We start from the raw sequence: 18963 nt of genomic DNA on the forward strand, positions 1-18963 counted from the left end.
TACGATATGTTCGAAATAATTTGGATACACCTTTCTCTTCGCCCGAAATTGGACACTTTTGAAGTTACACCTGTCTCGTGAGGAAACGTTATAACGAGAGATGTAAGTAAGTAAGTAAGTAAATAAGCAAGTAATGAATATACCTACCTTCTTTTCTTTGTCCTTTTTTCTTTTTTTATTTTTTACGTACATTCGAAGATAATCATATAAAACAAAATTGGAAGAAATCACGGAAAGAGAGAAAGAAAAAAGAGTAGACAGAGAGATAAAGAAAGAAACAGAAAGAGAGAGTGAGAGAGAGAGAGAGAGAAAGAGAGAGAGAGAGAGAGAGAGAGAGAAAAGAATGGACTTTGAGAAGAAGTCGGGATACGAAAAATTTTACATTAACGAGGGCTCAGGCTACCACTACTAGTCGGGGTGTCTAGATTCACGTCTAATTACCACGGCATGTAGGTGCACGCCGAGAAAACTCGTTTCTCGCGTGCTAAAGCGGCTCACATCGAAATTATGGATCTGCGGGCTGGCAGTCGACCGACCGGCTTGACTGACGCATGACTGGCTGCGGGTTAAGCGAGTCAACGAGTAAATGAGTCCGAATTACGTGGGCGTGTCAATGCCAGGAAAATGATCCCTGTGAGTCGTTATTGAACGTATCGTCCGAAGGGGATTATGCAAAATGCAGATATATAACCGAAGCTCGCACGCGCGACTCGTGTTTTTCTTTTTCTTTTCCCTTTTTTTTTCTTTCTTTTGTTTCTTTCTTCTTTTTATTAATTTTCATTTCTTTATTTTTTTTTTTTTATTTCTTTTCTCTCTCTTAATTTTTGATCCTACGAAATACATAACTTTTGATAGATACATAAATTTTGTAGAGACCAGTATATATGATTTTCTATCCTTGAAATTATCTTATGATCTAAGTATTATATTTTATTACAAATCGATTGAAATACTTCGTATCATCTCTCCGGAGAGAATTTCTATTTATTGGCTGAATTCATTTGTAGATGGATATTCAATTGTAGGATGGATTTGTAGATGAATGATATATATCATCATCAATATATATATATATATATGTATTCTTCCTTTCTTTTTTACTAATCAAAAATTAATATTTATTTGTTACCAGTCGACTCGACGAAATTGTCGACAGGTTCCCTCCTTTATCTTTTATTTTATTTTCTTCTCTTTTTCTCTCTCTCTCTTTCTCTCTCACTCTCTTTCTTTCTTTGTATTTAATTTCGTTCATCTTCATAAATTTAACAATTTGTTTTCTTTTAGTTTTTTCTTTTATGAAATTATTTTTTCTTTTTCAAAAACATTCGATGTTACGTGCATTTTGTTACGTCTCTCGTTATCTTGTATGGGATCGTCGAAAACTTGTAATTTTGTTTGACGCGTATACCTCGAAGGTATTTCCATTTTTTTTTCTAAAGAAAGCGAATCTTCTTATTCTCTCATATTACCGTTCTCTCTCTCTCTCTCTTTCTTTCTTTCTTCCAGCTTCTCCTTCTGCACGTCGGGAGATCTCGTCAATTTCTCCAACCCATGAGATGAGACCGTGTATTAAACAAGAAAACTCGACATACCTTTCGGGGCATCGTTTGTCGTTCGGCACTGTCGCGAATTTATCTTTCCCGGTCATAAATTAACGATCGACAGATCGGTTTGAATTTTGAAATGCTGTATGACGCTAAATCACGCATCATGAGTTTTTAAACACGCGACAAGAAGATCGACGAAAATCATTTTTACACTTGGTACCGATTCGTCAATGCACTTAACGTATCCTTGAAGTTATCTCTTCGTGTTAGGTTCTTTTTAGTCAGCAGGATGATGACTTTGTAAAAAAAATTAATGGTACCTTCGTCGAACGAATTAAAACAATAGCTGACAACATAATTATACTTTCATTAAATGAAAACTAATAAAACGATGTATGTAATGTTTCGTTGGAGAAAAAAAAAGAAAAAAAATAAACATCGAATAGTAATAAAAAAATTGAAAATGGGATTAACCAATTTTTCTTTTTTTTTTGTTACATATCCTAGAAAGATGATGAAAGTCCTAGGGCACGAAAATAAAAAAAGCAAAGAAAGGAAAAGAATGAAAAGAAAAAAATTTATCAATTCTCTTCTTTCTTTATTATGTAAAAAGAAAGAAAAAAAGGGAGAAAATGAGAGGAAAAAAGTAGGTAAGGGCATGGCTCCTGGTCCTTTGAATGGCTTTCTTGAACCACAACAACAACAATAACAACAACGACGATGACTACGACGACGACGGAGACAAAAACAAAAACAATAATTAAGAGATAACTAAAAGATAACTAAATGCCTATTAAGAAACCTATCGGGACGAATCCACAAATGGGCGGCCTGCGATATATAGGTAGGTATACACTGATCGAGTAAAAATATTAACAGGTCGTTCGATAGATCGTTATTAAACGATCGACCATCAAACGAGAACGAGACTCAAAGCGTGCTCGTCGATAACAACGCGACCAAAGCCTGATCCGAACGAACGATCCTGAACCTTTTTCTTCCATCGTGGACAATGAATGAGCGAGAAGAGTGAAAAAGAAAGATACAGAAAGATATATATATATATATATATATATATATAGAGAGAGAGAGAGAGAGAGAGAGAGAGAAAGAGAGAGAGAGAGGGGGGAAAGAGGGAAAGGGAAAGGATAAGGGAGAGGGAGGATCGCCAGGGCTGCTCGGAAGTTACCGATGTATCTTCGATGTATCGAAGAAAATTGCCGGTGCTCATCATCGCCATTATGAATTCTTTATTTGGACGTTGTGCAGCTCGAATTACAGGGCGGTCCGAGCTACCTTGCTTACCGCTTCATACGCTTCATACGAGACCCTTCTCGATAACAGGCCAAGCAATAAACTCTCTGTCTCTCTCTCTCTCTCTCTCTCTCTCTCTCTCTCTCTTTCTTCCTTTCTTGTACTCCTTTCTTTTCTCTCTTTCTCTATCTTTTTCTCTAAAGAATCTTCTTTTTTTTCTTCTTTCTTTCTCCTGCGATCGACCGATCGATCGTTCAATCGATCGATCGATTTACGTTCAAATTGATACCATCGATGTTATTTTCGATAGTCTCGAATGGGAAATCGGAATTAGGAAACAATGAAACCTTGAATACTTACATGCTGTTAAAGATCAGCTTATAACTCGTAACATGATTCTTGATTCAAAGTGGATTAATCGTTCACCGATTAAGTAGACCGCTAGCAAGTATGTTTAGTTGGCGAGATAATGGCGACAGCTTAATGACAGACTCATTAAAGTTGTAAGATATATGTATGTATGTATATATATGTATATATTGTATATATATACATATTAAGTGAGTTTCATTTAACATAAGCCACCAATTCTATGTGCGTTTAAATAACATTAACTCTTTCTCTCTTTCTTTATATAACAGGAAACGAAAGTAAGTAAGTAAGTAAGTAAGTAAGTAAGTAAGTAAGTAAGTAAGTAAGTGAGTGAGTGAGTTAGTAAATGCCCTATGTACATTTATATTCGTGTGCTGAGTGTTATCTTCTGGCGTGTATCTTGTATTATGATAAAACATTCATGCAGTACAGCCACTGCTCCTTATACATACGAGACAGAGAATTATTATACGTGGAACGAAAAGAAAGAAAAGGAAAAAGAAAGAGTAAAAGAGTAAAAAAAAGAAAAAATAAAAGAAAAAAAATATTTAGTTTCATATTTATCGTCTTACTCAAATAAAAATGTGTCGACTCTGTTATCTCGTAAAATTCTTATGTTCTTTTATGCGATAACTAATAATAAAAATAATAATAATAATAATAAAACAACAACAACAACAACAACAACAACAACAATAATAATAATAATAATAATAATAATAATAATAATAATAATAATAATAATAATAATAATAATAATAACAATAATAATAATAATAGTAATTCTTAAAAAAAAATAAATAAAAAAGAAAAAAGAAAAAAAAATAATATAAACCCACGCGTGTCTAGGTTTGTCAGTAGCATTTATGAAGTTAGGAGATTTCTCTGGTCTATCGAATGCGAGATGTTCGTCGGTTATGACGGATACCAGGCTTCGAACTAACCGATCCAAAACGTTGGAAAGCGAAATGACTTCATCTTAATAAATTACGCTCGCGAGTAAACCTCGCGAACTGCCTTCAAAAAGATTCCAAGAAGGACCGGCGCGTTTCACGCTATTTTTGGAGAATAATTCCTTTTCATCTCTTGCCTTCTTTACGGCACCGACTAAAACCGACTTCCTTCCTTCCTTCCTTCCTTCCTTCCTTCCTTCCTTCCTTCCTCTCGTTCTTTTCCTTATTTCTTTACTCATGAAAATTCTTATAGTCGATTCTGTTGATTGATTCTTTTAAAGTTGGCTAGATAGATATGTATCTTTCTGCGCCCACGCATATCTATATACCCTAGTTGTCCGTAATATGTTTTATGTATATATAGAGTTATATTTGGCCTTATGACGAAACAAAAATTCCTAGATTTGTGGTTTTACGATTTGAAAAAAAAAAATAAATAAATAAAAAATGACATAAAGAATTAATTAACCTCGAACACTTTTCGAAAATGTATAATTGATATATAAAATCTACGAAAAACTTTTAATCCATCCTTGTATATACATACATACATATATATATATATATATATATATATATATATATATATATATATGTGTATATTTTATTTATGTTTATTTCGCACGTAATCGCACGTAATCGCACGAGAAGAGCAGATTAAAAATTTCGTTGTCTCTATTTAAGTTTACTTAGACAGATATGTGATATATACAGCCACATGTGGTTTTAGAATCTGAAAGGAAAGAAAATAAATTAACGTGTAAAAAGGAGTAATCGATTCTTTCTTAAAATCATCGAATAACATTTGGCCTATCCTCTGTATATATATATATATATATATATATATATATATATATATATATATATATATATATATATATATGTATATGTAATTTACATGTATATGTAATATATATATATGTATGTATATATATAATAAACGAAACATACATACCTACTATATTTATTTTACATATTATATATGTAGAAAGTTTGAGGTAAAAATGTTTTTTTTTGTTGTTGTTGTCATCTAGAATTAAATTTTCTTTTAATAATGTCTTCCATTTATTTAGATTCTACTATACACTATAATTAAGAACGTTAACTCGCGCGTACTTACTCGCTTCTATTTTTTTCTCTCTTTCACTCTTTTCCTTTCTCTCTCTCTCTCTCTCTCTCTCTCTCTCTCTCTCTCTCTCTTTTTCTCTCACTCATTCGTTTGTCGTTCATTAATTAAATCACGAACGTTTTCCGGTCGCAAACGAATCGCCTTACACGATATCGTATAGTTTATTTCCTAATCAAAACAATAATTAGGTATATTGCAGTGTCCCATCTATCTGTTTAATAGTTTTATGCTAAATCATATACGATTAAAACGAGTCTATTTCGTCTAATACGTAAAATCATCATCAATGAAACAATGTGTTTGTTTTGTATTTGTGTGTGGATTTCATTTTCATTTCCTACGTGTATATTATATATATATATATATATATATATATATATATATATATATTATATATATTATATACAATGTCTATATACACGTTCGATTCAACTTAATGTTGACCGATTTTATAATTTACGTCACGATATTTTATTATAATAATTTATTATCCGCGTCCATTAATTGAATCTCATATTTCGGAGATTCTTTCTATGAGTTTTCTCTTTCTCTCTCCCCCTCTCACTCCTCTCTCTTGTAATAAATACAATATTATACAATTCGTCGCACCGATGCCCAATCTTTTTCACTGGCTTCGTTTACGAGCGCGGATCACGATGAAAATTAAGTCCCACAATTGTTGCATTACATTCGTCCCTTTCATACGCTTTGACATTAACGTAATTACATTCGAGAACTTTATTAATACTGAATTTCCCAAGTTCGTCTTAATACTTTTTCTAACTTCTATAATCTCCTTCGCGTGCCAGTAAATATATGCATGTAAGTATTACGAATCTATAGAATAATATAATGTTTTCGAACGCCGAACTAAATAAATCACAAATTCTATACAAATAAATATATGGGATTACCTAATTACAACATTACTCCGAGTGTTATTTTTCATTTTTCTGTTTGATACATTTTTTTCTCGTTTACTCGTTTTTCCCTTTATTTTTATCGTAATTTTTTTTATTTTTTTTGTATTTTTTTGTATTTTTTTTGTTTTTTTATTTTTGTATTTTTATTATTATTATTATTATTACTTCTTTTCTCGACTCTCCAGGAAACATTTTTTTTCGTGTAGTCGTAATAATCTATATTCACGTGACCACGCTCATCATCCATTCATTACAATCTTAATTTTCGCATACGTATTTTGTGAGAATAAAAGGAAAGAAAAAGAAAAAGAAAAAGAAAAAGAAAAAGAAAAAGAAAAAGAAAGAAAAAAACTTAAAAGTGATATACTCGGAAAATCGATAACATTGAAGAAGTCCATTCGTCGAATATTAAAACTCGTCTCGTCGCATTCGTTTCTTTTGCGATTAAGAAAGAATTTCGTTGAGTGAACGGCCATCTTGTGTTTTGTGATTCACGATCTTCTTCAAGAGGAAAAAGAAGAAGAAGAAGAAGAAGAAGAGAAATAAGAAAAAGAGGAGGAGGAAGAGGAAGAAAATAAAATCAAATAAGAAAAAATAGAATAAGAACATCGACTCTCGATCGAAAAAACATTCGTTCGTTCATTCGTTCGTTCGTTCGCCCATCCGTCCGATTATGATCGTGATCGATACGATGAAAAAAAAGAAACAAAAAAAACAAAAAACAAATGACGAATCGAGAATTGAGAAATGTTTTTCCTCTACGATTTCTCTTCCATCGAACTCGGTAACGGGCGTTTCTTCAGGATTCCAAGATCCTGTACGTTCTCCAAGAATGTCTTGTGATGTTGAGCGACCAAAAGAGGATTCACCGTTTGTACGTCCTTCTTTAGCTCTTCCATGTCCCTCTTGAGTTTCGCCCTTCTGTTTTGGAACCACGTGATCACTTGGGCATTACTCAAACCCAACTTAAGCGCTATGTCGTCCCTATCCGCCGGGCTCAAGTACTTCTGATAAAGAAAACGTTTTTCCAATTCGTAGATCTGTTGATTCGTAAACGCTGTCCGACTTTTGCGTTTTTTCTTCGGTTGTTGACGATTGTTGAATAGGTTCAAGTGATTCGCTTGTTCTGCAACAGAAACAATAAAAAATAAAAAAAAGACTGAATTGGTTAAGATTAGATGGCGATTAGAGATTGAACGATCTAATTTATTTATTCGTGTATTTCAAAAATATTTTTCTTCAAAAGAAAGAAAGAGAAAGAAAGGAAAAAAGAATATTACAGATATATCTATTTATAAAGGAACGTGGAACGCTGTAAGCTTAGAGAAAACGATAGAATTACTATATATATCTTGCTCTCTCTTTATCTGTTTCCTTTTTACTTTATTTTTAACCTACGAGTCACAAATCAGATGCATTTTCAAGACATGTCAAGGGACTTCTCCATAAAAGTCGTATTACGCATTCGTTCCGGTGTTCTATCCTCTTGGAATTCGGTAAGAGAGAGAGAGAGAGAGAGAGAGAGAGAGAGAGAGAGAGAGAGAGAGAGAGAGAGAGAGAGAGAGAGAGAGAGAGAGAGAAAGAGAAATAGGAGTGAAGAGAGTCTGAAGACGAAGGTGAAATTTTTTTTTTTTCATTTTTTTTTTACGTTAGCTGAGAAAGAGAGAGAGAGAGAGAGAGAGAGAGAGAAAGAGAGAGAGAGAGAATGAGATTAGATACTATAAATATTCTCTTCTACCTAGAAAATATATTGAGTAAATAAAATAGATTAATAAATATCATAATCGGATAAATTTGTAAATACACACATACGTATATATATATATATATATATATATATATATATATATATATATGCCTACATAGATGTATATGTACGTATATAGATATCAACGTATAATATATTTATTACGAAGAAAATTTTCTCTGTTAAAAAATTATCTTATTTTATTTTTCAAAATATCATATTATTATAATCGTGTTGATAAAAAGCTAATATATAATGAAAATCATATAATAAGGTTTTGTTATTTCACAACAGTACTGAGTTACTCTCGTTGGAAATGACAATGAAATTTCCCGTGTCGAAGAGGATGACTCGAAGGGATGTTAAAGGTAGAGAAAGAAGAACGCCAATGGCCGTCGTATTCGCGAAAGGCGTTACCCGCTAGGAGAGAAGTAATTGAAGCGAATGACGAAAAGAGAGAGAGAGAAAGAGAAAGAGAAAAAGAGAGAAGGAAAGAGAGAAAAAGAGAGAAAGAAAGAAAGAGAAAGAGCGAAAGAGAGACAGGGAGAAAGAGAGAGAAGGGCGGACGAACGCGATGAGTCGTGGACAAAGTAGCCGAGGAGTCGCTCCAGGATCAAAGGCCGCCGCCATCGGTCACACCTGCGCAACCAGACTCGTAGTACAGTCCCTCTCGAAAGTCATTTGGTTGAATAAAGAGAACCGATCGAATCCCTCTCTCTCTCCCTCTTGCTCTCTTACTTTCTTTCTCTCTTTCTCTCTCTCTCCCTCTTTCTTTCTTTCTTTCTATCTCTATCTTCTCTCTTTCTATTTCTCTTTCTCTTTTTCTTTTTCTATTTCTCCTTCTCTTTTCTCCATTTGCGTTCAACGCTGTTGGACGATGTTTGATGAAAATTACATAGCCGCTTTCTCGACTGTGGAATGAACGCGTCTCTCAAACGAAATTCTTCTCGCTTAGCTGCCGCCGTCGCCGCCGCCTCCGCCGCCGTCATCGCTGCCGCTGCTGCCACTACCGTTGCCGACGCCACCGTCGTTTCGATTGGAGATCTTTAACGATCTCGAAATTACATTCTTAATCCTAAGTAACTTTCAAACGGAGATTCGCGAGGGATAACTAAGGTAGCTAAGTAATATATATACATATATATACATATATATATATATATATATATATATATATATATATATATGTATATATATGTAGGTCTACTTAAAATTCGAATTAAGGAAACCGAAAGAAAAGATTTTCAAATCCCTTTTCTCATTTTTTTTCTTTCTTCGTTTTTTCTATATGTATATTCTTCTTTGAATTTCATTCGTCTATGGACACCTGATAATAATTTTAATTGCTTGAATTATCAGCTAACGGATGATTTATACACGTATTTTAAAGTCGATCAACGTCGCGTTAGAAAATTGTATTTCGACGAAATGAAGGTTTGGGGAGAGGGTGAGTGAAGAGGAGGGAAGGAGGACCCGCTCTTAAGGAAATATACTCTATACTACGATGAGGGGGAGGATGATGTCGAAGGTGCACCGGTGGTTTTCGCGCGGTTATAGAGAAAGAAAGAGAGAGAGAGACCCATTCCTTTCGACCGCAAAGACACGTAAAAAAATTTGAAAGCCGAGCGAGATCATTCAGTTTTTCGATTTTTTTTCATCTTTTTTTTCTTTTTTTTCTTTCTCATTTTTATTTCTTTTTTGTTTTCTTTCTTTTTTTTGTTGTTGTTGCATTTTTGTCTCCCCTTCCTTCGATGCTAGAGGGACAAATTGTTCCTTTTCTTTTCTTTATTTTTTATTTTTTGAGATTTAATCGTATCTCCGTTGTAACGCGTTGCTTTCGAATTGGGAAATATATTGATTAGAAAATTCTATTTTTTGATTTGGTTCAAATGACGATAAAAAAAGCGTCTCATTCTATTAGAGAAAAAAAAGAAAAAAATTTCCACGATTTCATCGTTTTTATACACGACTTTGCACCCTTATATGTGATGTTTTAAAAAAGAAGAAAGAAGAAAAAGGACAGAAAAATTTCAACAATAATATTCAAGAACAAATATTTTACCAAATTAAAAGCTACGATTTCCCTTCCTCGCAGATATCTTATTAACGTGCTTGCAATTAATTACACCGCCCATACGAAGTACGATAGAATAATTAAAAATTGTTCGATACAATATCTTCTATCGATATCGTTTAAACGAAACTCATAATGATTGACGAGGATAAGGCGTATCACGGTAGCGGGGGGAAAAATAATCTAGGAGGATTCGAAAGAATTCACGTCCTTTGGCACCATGAAGTAAAATCACCCAGAAGGACGTCGAAAATCTACGACGGAGGAGTCGGCGAACGAACGAGTCGGCGAACGAACGAACGAACGAGCGGAAGAAGAACGGAGAACGGTTTTCGAGACGAGATATTAGTTTCTGCGGTCGGCTCTCGGCGGAGATTTAATTCGTTTGATGTTCACGAATTCGCCGCTGCGGCTGTGTCCTTTCGCAACGCATCCTCTTACTCTGTTCCACTCTCTGTCTCTCTCTCTCTCTTTCTCTCTCTCTCTCTCTCTCTCTCTCTCTGTCTCACTCACTCTCTCTGAACAACATCGTTCTAACATTTAAACGATTCTAAGTTACAACAGTTCAATATTACGAAAATAAGATTTTTCCTTTTCTGTCTCTCTCTCTCTCTCACTCTCTCTCTCTCTCTCTCTCTTTCTCTTTCTCTCTCTCGACGATTAGAATTTATCGAATTTAAAACTTCAAAATGTTAATGACTTAGTCCAATGCTAGCTTATTTTTATATACGATGTATCAAATTTGCTGGATATCGACGTACATACATACATATATATGTATGTGTATTATTGCATTAATTGTAGATTTATAAAATTATCTTATTTTTATAAAAGTATTTTTATAAAAGTATCCAAATCTATTAAATAATTTTATCAATTTTCGTATATCGAGACGTTAAATTATACACATACGTGTTTTCAAGACGAGTGATTAAATTACAGTAAACCTTTGATCTCTTTTCTCTCCTCGATGTTATACATATATAAAAACAAATCTTACGAATGTTTACGTCTGATTCTACGAACTACGTGAGCTATATTATTTGCGTAAAGATCATTCCGTAGATACTTCTCTCTTTCTCCCTCGCTCTTCTGAACAACGTCGTTTTAACATTTAAACGATCCTAAATTACTATAGTTCATTATTACGAAAATAAAATTTTTTCTTTTCTCTCTCTTTATCTCTCTTTTATTTCGGCGATTAGATTTTGTCGAATTTAAAACGTCAAAAAGTCGATAATCCATGGTCCAATATTCTCTCATTTTTATATACGATATAAAAAATTTGCTCGATATTATCGAACGTGTATGTTCACGTTAATTGTCGATTTATTAAATACGTACCTAAATCTATTAAATAATTTTATAAATTTTCGTATATCGAAACATTAAATTAAACCCGTGCTAACGAGACCAGTGTTTAAATCCTACTAAACCTACAACCTCTTTTCGAATTTTCTCAATGTTATACTTACATAAAAACAAACCTTATCAACGTTTACGTTTGATTCCAGAAACTATTTAACCTAGATTGTATTCGTAACAATCGATTCATAGGTTTATCAAACAAATTTTAACAGATATAAATATCTATTCATATATATGTATGAATTATACGAACAAATGTTTACTTTTATTCAATAAACATCTTAGCATAAACTATGATATCACGATCGTGTATATTGACAAGGTTATAAGTTTACCAATGATACACCTAACAAATATTATTGTTCATTAATGTATCTCATATAAATACGTATGTGTATACATAACTACTACATTCATTAAACTGTAACATGTCGACGGTTTGACGATTTCGTCGAAGACAGCCATCTTGGTTCCGCTCGAACGAGACTCACTCGTCTAGAATATTGTCGACGGTTAAGAGCCGTGACAGTCACAAACGCTTCCTCCAAGGATGATAGTTCGAACCGACTGTCTAATAGATTATTTGGTAACAATTTCTCGTTAGTAAAATTTAACGCTCAACGATTTTCTCCTTTGAAGATATTCTCCTTTTATATTACCGATTATACTTCGTTCATTATTCTACGAGAAAATTATTTTCCATTTGTCTATGTAAAATAGATAAATATATAATTAAAAGCAATCACGTTTATATATATACATATATATATATATATATATGTATATATATATATATATGTATATATATATATGTATATATATATATGTGAATATTTTTTTCTTCTTCTTAGTTATAACACGTACCATGAATTTTTTATACAAATTTCCCTTCATTCCACTCCATTTTGCTACACGCGATTCTAACGACCTCGTCCCCCGTTCCCACCTCGCTCTCCCTCTTCTCTTTCCTACCCTTCCTTTCCTTTCCCGTCCCTCCCTACCCCACCTCCTCTCTACCTCCTCCTCTTCCACCCAACAACGAGTAGCTCGTTACTCCTAACAAATAACTATCTACTGGTATATGACGTGTAGAAAGTAATTGAAACGTTCGAAAGAAACGTAATATAACAACGCGAAATTATCTCTCTCTCTCTCTTTCTCTCTCTCTTTTTCTCTCTTTCTCTCTCTCTCTCCCTCTGTCTCTGTCTCTCTCTCTCTCTCTGTCTCTTTTTCTCTATGTACTACACGAGATATTTAAAGTGAAAGAAAAAAGAGATAGATAGAGTGATAGAGATAGAGATAGAGAAGGAAATTATATATGTAACATCTAACCTAATAATAAATAACCTACGTGATTTTCGGAGCGCAACGTAAAACTATTAGACCACGTTGACTTCTGTGTGCAGCGAGCGAAGAAAAAAAAAGAAAGAAAAATAAAAAAGAAAAAGGAAATAAATAAGTTTACTCGGTTTGACTCGTCGAATTTTCTACGAAGTGAGTTCTTTGCTCCGTTTATAAGTGAATCGTGTCTCGTTCGATCCTCAATCGATCTTCGATAATTATGGCATTATTGACAAAATGAAAGAAAGAAAAAAAACATGAAAAAGAAATTAAAAAAAATAAAATATAAAAAAAAAGAACTAAGCGGTAACGCGTTTTACGAGTGGATGGATGTTTTACGACGATAGATACGTATGACAGTAATATGTTTTTTAGTTTTGTGAACGATGATAAGGAAAAAAAGGAAGGCGTTATTATATCATATCATAATTCATGGTACGATACGAATAGTTGAACGGTTTAGTGTCGTGTGTAAATGAATGAATCGTTCATGTTTCTTTTTTTCATCTTTTTTTTTGTAATAGAAAATAACGTTTCATTTCGAAACGTTTTCAAATTAATATCGTTCGGAAAATCATAGTGAAGTTCTTTTTTGTTTTTGTAAAAGAAAATAACGTTTCAGTTGAAACGTTTTTGAACTAATATCATTCGCAAGATCACAGTGAATTCAAAAAAAGATAGAAAAAGAGAGAAATAGAGAGCGAGAGAGATCATGAGAAAATTAGTTTATTATATTTAAAAACAAATATCGATTGTTCATATTTATAAGTTAAAATAAAAGAAAAAACAAGGGGAAGAAAAATGAAATAAGAAAAAACGCGGTAATGGTAAGAGAAACTAAATGGTAAGAAAAAATACGATAGGAAGGAAATGAAAATGGCGGTATAAATATGATAGAGTAAGTATCCATGTACATATACTCGTTTGAAGAATTTATAGCAAATTAAACAACGTCTCGACCGCGTGTAAAGTATTCACTTGAATATATGATTTGCATCCCCGCAAAAAAAAAACAAAAAACAAAAAAAGAAAAAAGAAAAGCAAAACAAAAAAAACAATTCTCGATACGACTAGTAGATATCCTCCTGAAGATACATACATACATACATATGTACATACGTATATACATATGATATATATATATATATATATATATATATATTTACGTAATATTATCGTGTAAAAACATAAAGAACGATTCACATCCAATCAAATCTAATAATTTCAATTACTTTAAGATCAATTTTCCATACGGTTATTATTTCGATCGTATAAGAGTGCTATTAATAACAAAAATAAAAAAAAATAAAAATTAATAAAAAAATTCGTCAGTTGAGATAAGAAGATGAAGAAGAAGAAGAAGAAGAAGAAGAAGAAGAAGAAGAAGAAGAAGAAGAAGAAGAAGAAGAAGAGGAAGAAGATGAAGAAGATGAAGAAGAAGAAGATGAAGAAGAGGAATAAGAGAGAAGAGTCCCGTGAAATCGCTCGTGGCACGCGTCACGTGGCTGGATGTTTCGCTAATAGGTCGTCTGCCTGAGACGAGGATATTCGAAGAAAATAGGAAGAAAGAGAAAAACAGAAAGAGAGAGAGAAAGAGAGAGAGAAAGAGAGAGAGACACGTAAAATGGTACAACGACACCACCATGGAGCAATTTGGAAGCGTCTTCCGTCGGTAGACGGTCATTTGTCTCCCAGCAGCGAGCGAAGGTTTTCTCTCTCTTACTTACTCTCTTTCTCTCTCTCTCTCTCTCTCTCTCTCTCTCTCTCTTTCTTTCTTTCTTTCTTTCTAGTCGCGTTCTCTCTCTTTCTCTTTCTCTCTTTCTCACACTCAACGTCAGGAAGATCCCTTTCGGCCGGCAAACCCGGAGGGGCTTTGCCCACATGTCAACGATATATTTTCTGCCGGCCCACAAATCGTTTAGCGGGTAATTTTGAAATTGGAACACTTATTTAGTCGTTTAGACGCCAAGGGCAGAACGGCACCGCGCGGTCACGTTCGAGATTTATCGCTCGATTTTTCGCAGATTTCGCCCACGACTCTCTCTCCCCTCCACCGTTCTTTTTTCTTTTTCTTTTATCTTCTACCCCTCTCTCAATCTCTCTCGCTCTCACTCTCTCTCTCTCTCTTTTTCTTACTCGTTTCCCTTTTTCGTATTGTATATCGAAGATAGGTGGTAGGTATATGTAACACGACGACGTTCTGTCCTAAAACTTTTTCCTTTTTCTTTCTTTTCTTCCTTTTTTCTTCTATCTCTGTCTGTCTGTCTGTCTGTCTGTCTCTCTCTATCTCTCTCTTTCTCTGTCTCTCTCTCCCCTTCGTAACGACGAACGCAAAGAAAGAAAAAAATTTACACACGCGCACACAAAGTAAAGAAGAAGTTGAATTAATTTTAGTCGCGGCAGGCGCTTGAGCAACGAGGCCGGTGCTTGAGAGATTCACAATTTTCCAAGTTGTTATTTTGCTAGCTGTTCGTACGCGCGGAGATTGAAAAAAATGTTTTTCTTTTACAATTAAGCGAGAGAATGTCGTTGGGAGGTGGGGGAGGAGGGAAAGGGCCACGGTGTTAAGACCAAAAAAAAAATAAATAAATAAAAGAGAAAGAAATGAAAGAGAAGAAAAAGAAAATTCATAATTGTCTCTTTATTTCTTTTTTTTCTTTTCTTTACTCTTCTACTCTACTTTCTACATTTTTAATTAGTTGACCATGGAGATCAAGAGAGAGAGAGACATAGAGAGAGAGAGAGAGAGAGGAAGAGAAAGAAAGAAGATGGACGTACCTTTACGATAATAGGATAAAAGTGAGCAAAAGGAGAAGAAGGAACTAGAGAGAAAGAGAGGAAAAGAGAGAGTGAAAGAGAGAGAGAGTCGAGGTGGAGCAGGAAATAAGCTTGGTCGCCATTTTGGGTGAGATTTGTCTTCATTAGGACTTCCTGCGGCGCCACCGACGTCCCACCTGGCGTTACAAGGTGTTGAACCACTCGAAGCAGTGATATTAGCGGCTGATGAAACGATATTGCGCCTGATGGGTGGTCTCCCTCTTCAACGTCGTTGATGAAGACGCGAGTGTTTGCCATCTCTCCTCTTTCTTTCTCTCTCTCTCTCTCTCTCTCTCTCTCTCTATTTATCTCTCTCTCTCTCTCATTCACTTAAGGCTCAAGACCTCGACTCCACTCGGTTTAACCTCGCGAATGTAGGTACGCTTAAACGGCTATCGTATGTCAAAGATAAAGCTTCCCTTTTAAAGGTTCCCTTTCGTAAATATCGTAGACGCAAACCAGAACGTTTTCTTGAAAAAAAAGAAAAAAGATAGAAAAAATGAACACAAAATAGAGGAAAACTTTTGGCGCAAAGCCAAAATTATCCGTAGTACCACCAATAACTAACTTTACCGATAGTAAAAATTACAGGTATTAATCTCAATGAAAAAAGTTATGTTCGCAACTGAAAAAAAAACAAAATATATATATCTTATCAAATATCGAGATAGCTCTGAGTTTTTTCGTAGGAAAAAAAGAAAAAGAAGGAGAAAAAGAAAAAAGAGAAGAAAAAAATATTCTTAGAATTTAGCGTGAACGACGTAACACTCCGACGTAATGTCACGAACACGAAAACGTCTCTTTTCTAATTCTCCTTGTCTCCTTGAAATAACAGCGGCTTCAAGGATCGTTTAAGCGCTACCCTCTGATCCTATTAGCTAAGATACAGAGAGAGAGAGAGAGAGAGAGAGAGAGAGAAAGAGAGATCTTTTGCGAATTATTCTGTCTTTCTCGTGGCGCGACCCCTTTAGCGCTTCCCGCGTGTCTATTTCCGGCGCCTCTCGTTCTTTTTATCTCTCTCTCTCTCTCTCTGTCTTTCTCTCTCCCTCTCTATGTCTCTATGTCTCTGTCCGTCTCTCTTTCTCTCTGTCATAGCTTTGAAATCGTCGAAAGACAGTCGCTCGATTCACGTGCCGCTGATTAGCGTAATTATGAGAGAAATTCCGTGGTCTTTCCCCCCTTAGCCCTTTATCCTTCTCTGAGGACTCTTCTCTCTCTTTCTCTCTTTCTCTCTCTGTCTCTCTCTCTCTCTCTCTCTATTTCGTTTCTTTACTCTTCTGTTTCCTGTACGGCTAATTTTACTTCGCGTTTTCGCCAGGCGATTATTTTCTCTTAGCAAGCAGATCTTTGGTACCCCTTGAAATCCGATTCTAACGAACTTACCATGAGGAAAATTAACGAGCCAACGTTCGTGTTTAATACTTGAAATGAAACCGCCCTCTCCCTCCCTCCCACTCTCCCTTCCTCCTTCTTCGCCCCACTCTGTCCCATTCCATCCCACCCCCTTTTAAGAAACATTCGCGTTGTTATTCTGTATATTTTGTATGGTACATTTAAGAGTCGGTATTAATTAAAGAGTGAAGAAGGAAAAAAGAAAAGGTAAAAAAGAATCGCAGACACGTATTTGTTAAGGGATGAAAAAAGGAAAGAAAGAAAGGAAGAAAGAAAAAAGGTCAAGTCTATTAGAGGATATAATCGATTCATAAAACATGCTTCTTAGTCTCATTAATAATTCAATACAATTATCAAACGGCTCTCTACGTGAATACTATGTGTCGATCGTACCGGTTATGTATGTATGTACTTATGTATTGTAAGTATGTATGAAATACCAAGTAAGTACCTACTATAAGTAACGAAGGTTGGTTGAGTTCCTTTGAAGAAGAAAAGAGGAGAAAAGAAACGAGAAAAAGAAAAGGAAAAAGGAAAAGAGCTAAGAATTCATTGTTGAAAGTCCGTATGAGGCGAATTAAAGCGAAGTTAGTCGCTTAGACGTAGAGAGAAAAAGGGAGAGACACATACGTAGACAGACGTATATATACATACACGTAAGTTACATAGTGTCGTATATACATACGTATATAAGCCGAGAATACAGAATAATTGAGGTTTCGCGCGGACAGGCTCATTTTCACGATGGTTACGTCGCGTATTTTCAAGTCGACTTCCGGTAATTTTCTTTTATCGTAGAGAGAGGAGAGACAGAGAGAGAGAAGAGAGAGAGAGAGAGAGAGAGAAAAAGAGAGGATAGAAAAAGAAAGCTTCCCGCGGAGAGTCACTTCTCGAAAATTGCAAGCCGACGCGTGCACGTGTGGATGTTTCAACGAAGAGAAAGAAAAAAAATCGGTCTAAGCCTTTGCTTTGCTAAAGGATAAAATAGGAATAAATAAGTATAAGTAGGAAAATGAAAAAAGAATAAGGGAGAAGAAGTAAAAGTAAACAAAAAAAAAACTAGCGAAAATAATTAGAAATTGGTATATCTAAGTTAAATCGTTTATATTTGCTTATCTTTATCCTAAAAAGGGATGAAGAATGATTTGTTTAAGAAAAATTTTTTATAATTTATGTGAAACGTTTTCGAGACGCGCGTTGACAAAGAAAGAGAGAAAGAATGAATGAAAAAAAGAAAGAAAGAAAGAAAGAAAGATGGAAGAAGAAGAAAAAGAAGAAGAAGAAGATGAGCGTTCGCGTCCCGACGCCGCCGACCAGGACTGACAGGACGTCGTCTCCTGGTCATTAGTTACGGCGTCGTCACTTCTGCAATTAGAAGCCGCGCTAACCATTTTTTTTCCTTCGCTTCTCTCCACGACCTCATTTTCTTCTTCTTCTTTTCTTTCCCTTTTTTTGACGTATACCCTATCTCTTCCCGCTACCCATTCCCTGATCCTTATTTTACAAGGCACTCTTTCCTCAAGGACTGTTTCAAACTCGCGCGTGAACCAACTCACGCGAGTTCCCGAGGGAACAGCCAAATCCTCTCGCTTTGACTACGTTTTTCTCATCTCTTCGTTTCAAACGATTCCACGTCCATGACCACGCGGAAACTTATGTGGTTTATTATAAAGTTTCTTTTATCTACGAATGAAAAATGACGATTTAACGTAAAAATGTATCAAATTTTAATCATTTAATTTATTTTTATTTTCAATTGTATACATAGGATTTATATTTAGGGATTCAATCGACGTTCATAATTAGTTTTAATTTATCATTGTTTTATGATTATTTTAACATTTTTCTCGACTAAAAACGATTTGATTTTTTCTAGCCTCGATACACATTTTTTTCTTTTCTTTCTAAAACAATCTTTCAATGAATTTGTTTATCCGTAGAAATTTGTTTTATGAGTGAATTGTCACATGAACAAATGGATTTGATGAAAAAAAAAGACGAAAAATGACTTTATTATCGCATCGATAAGGGTCGAAGCGTTAGCTT

General features: G+C 34.5%; 1 protein-coding gene across 2 annotated transcripts in view; it reads right to left on the reverse strand.

Moving 5' to 3' along the window:
* Positions 1 to 5167: 5167 nt before the first annotated feature.
* LOC124425557 (myb-like protein Q) overlaps positions 5168 to 18963 on the reverse strand; it is a 64455-nt gene continuing 50659 nt past the window's right edge. For both annotated transcript variants that reach the window (XM_046966058.1, XM_046966057.1), the window contains exon 3: positions 5168 to 7304. In XM_046966058.1, coding sequence (XP_046822014.1) covers positions 6937 to 7304 — 368 coding nt within the window. In that variant the 3' untranslated portion in view covers positions 5168 to 6936. The remainder of the gene's footprint in view (positions 7305 to 18963) is intronic.

The sequence above is a fragment of the Vespa crabro genome, chromosome 7 (assembly GCF_910589235.1).
Source record: "Vespa crabro chromosome 7, iyVesCrab1.2, whole genome shotgun sequence".
In the NCBI taxonomy this organism is placed as follows: Eukaryota; Metazoa; Arthropoda; class Insecta; order Hymenoptera; family Vespidae; genus Vespa; species Vespa crabro.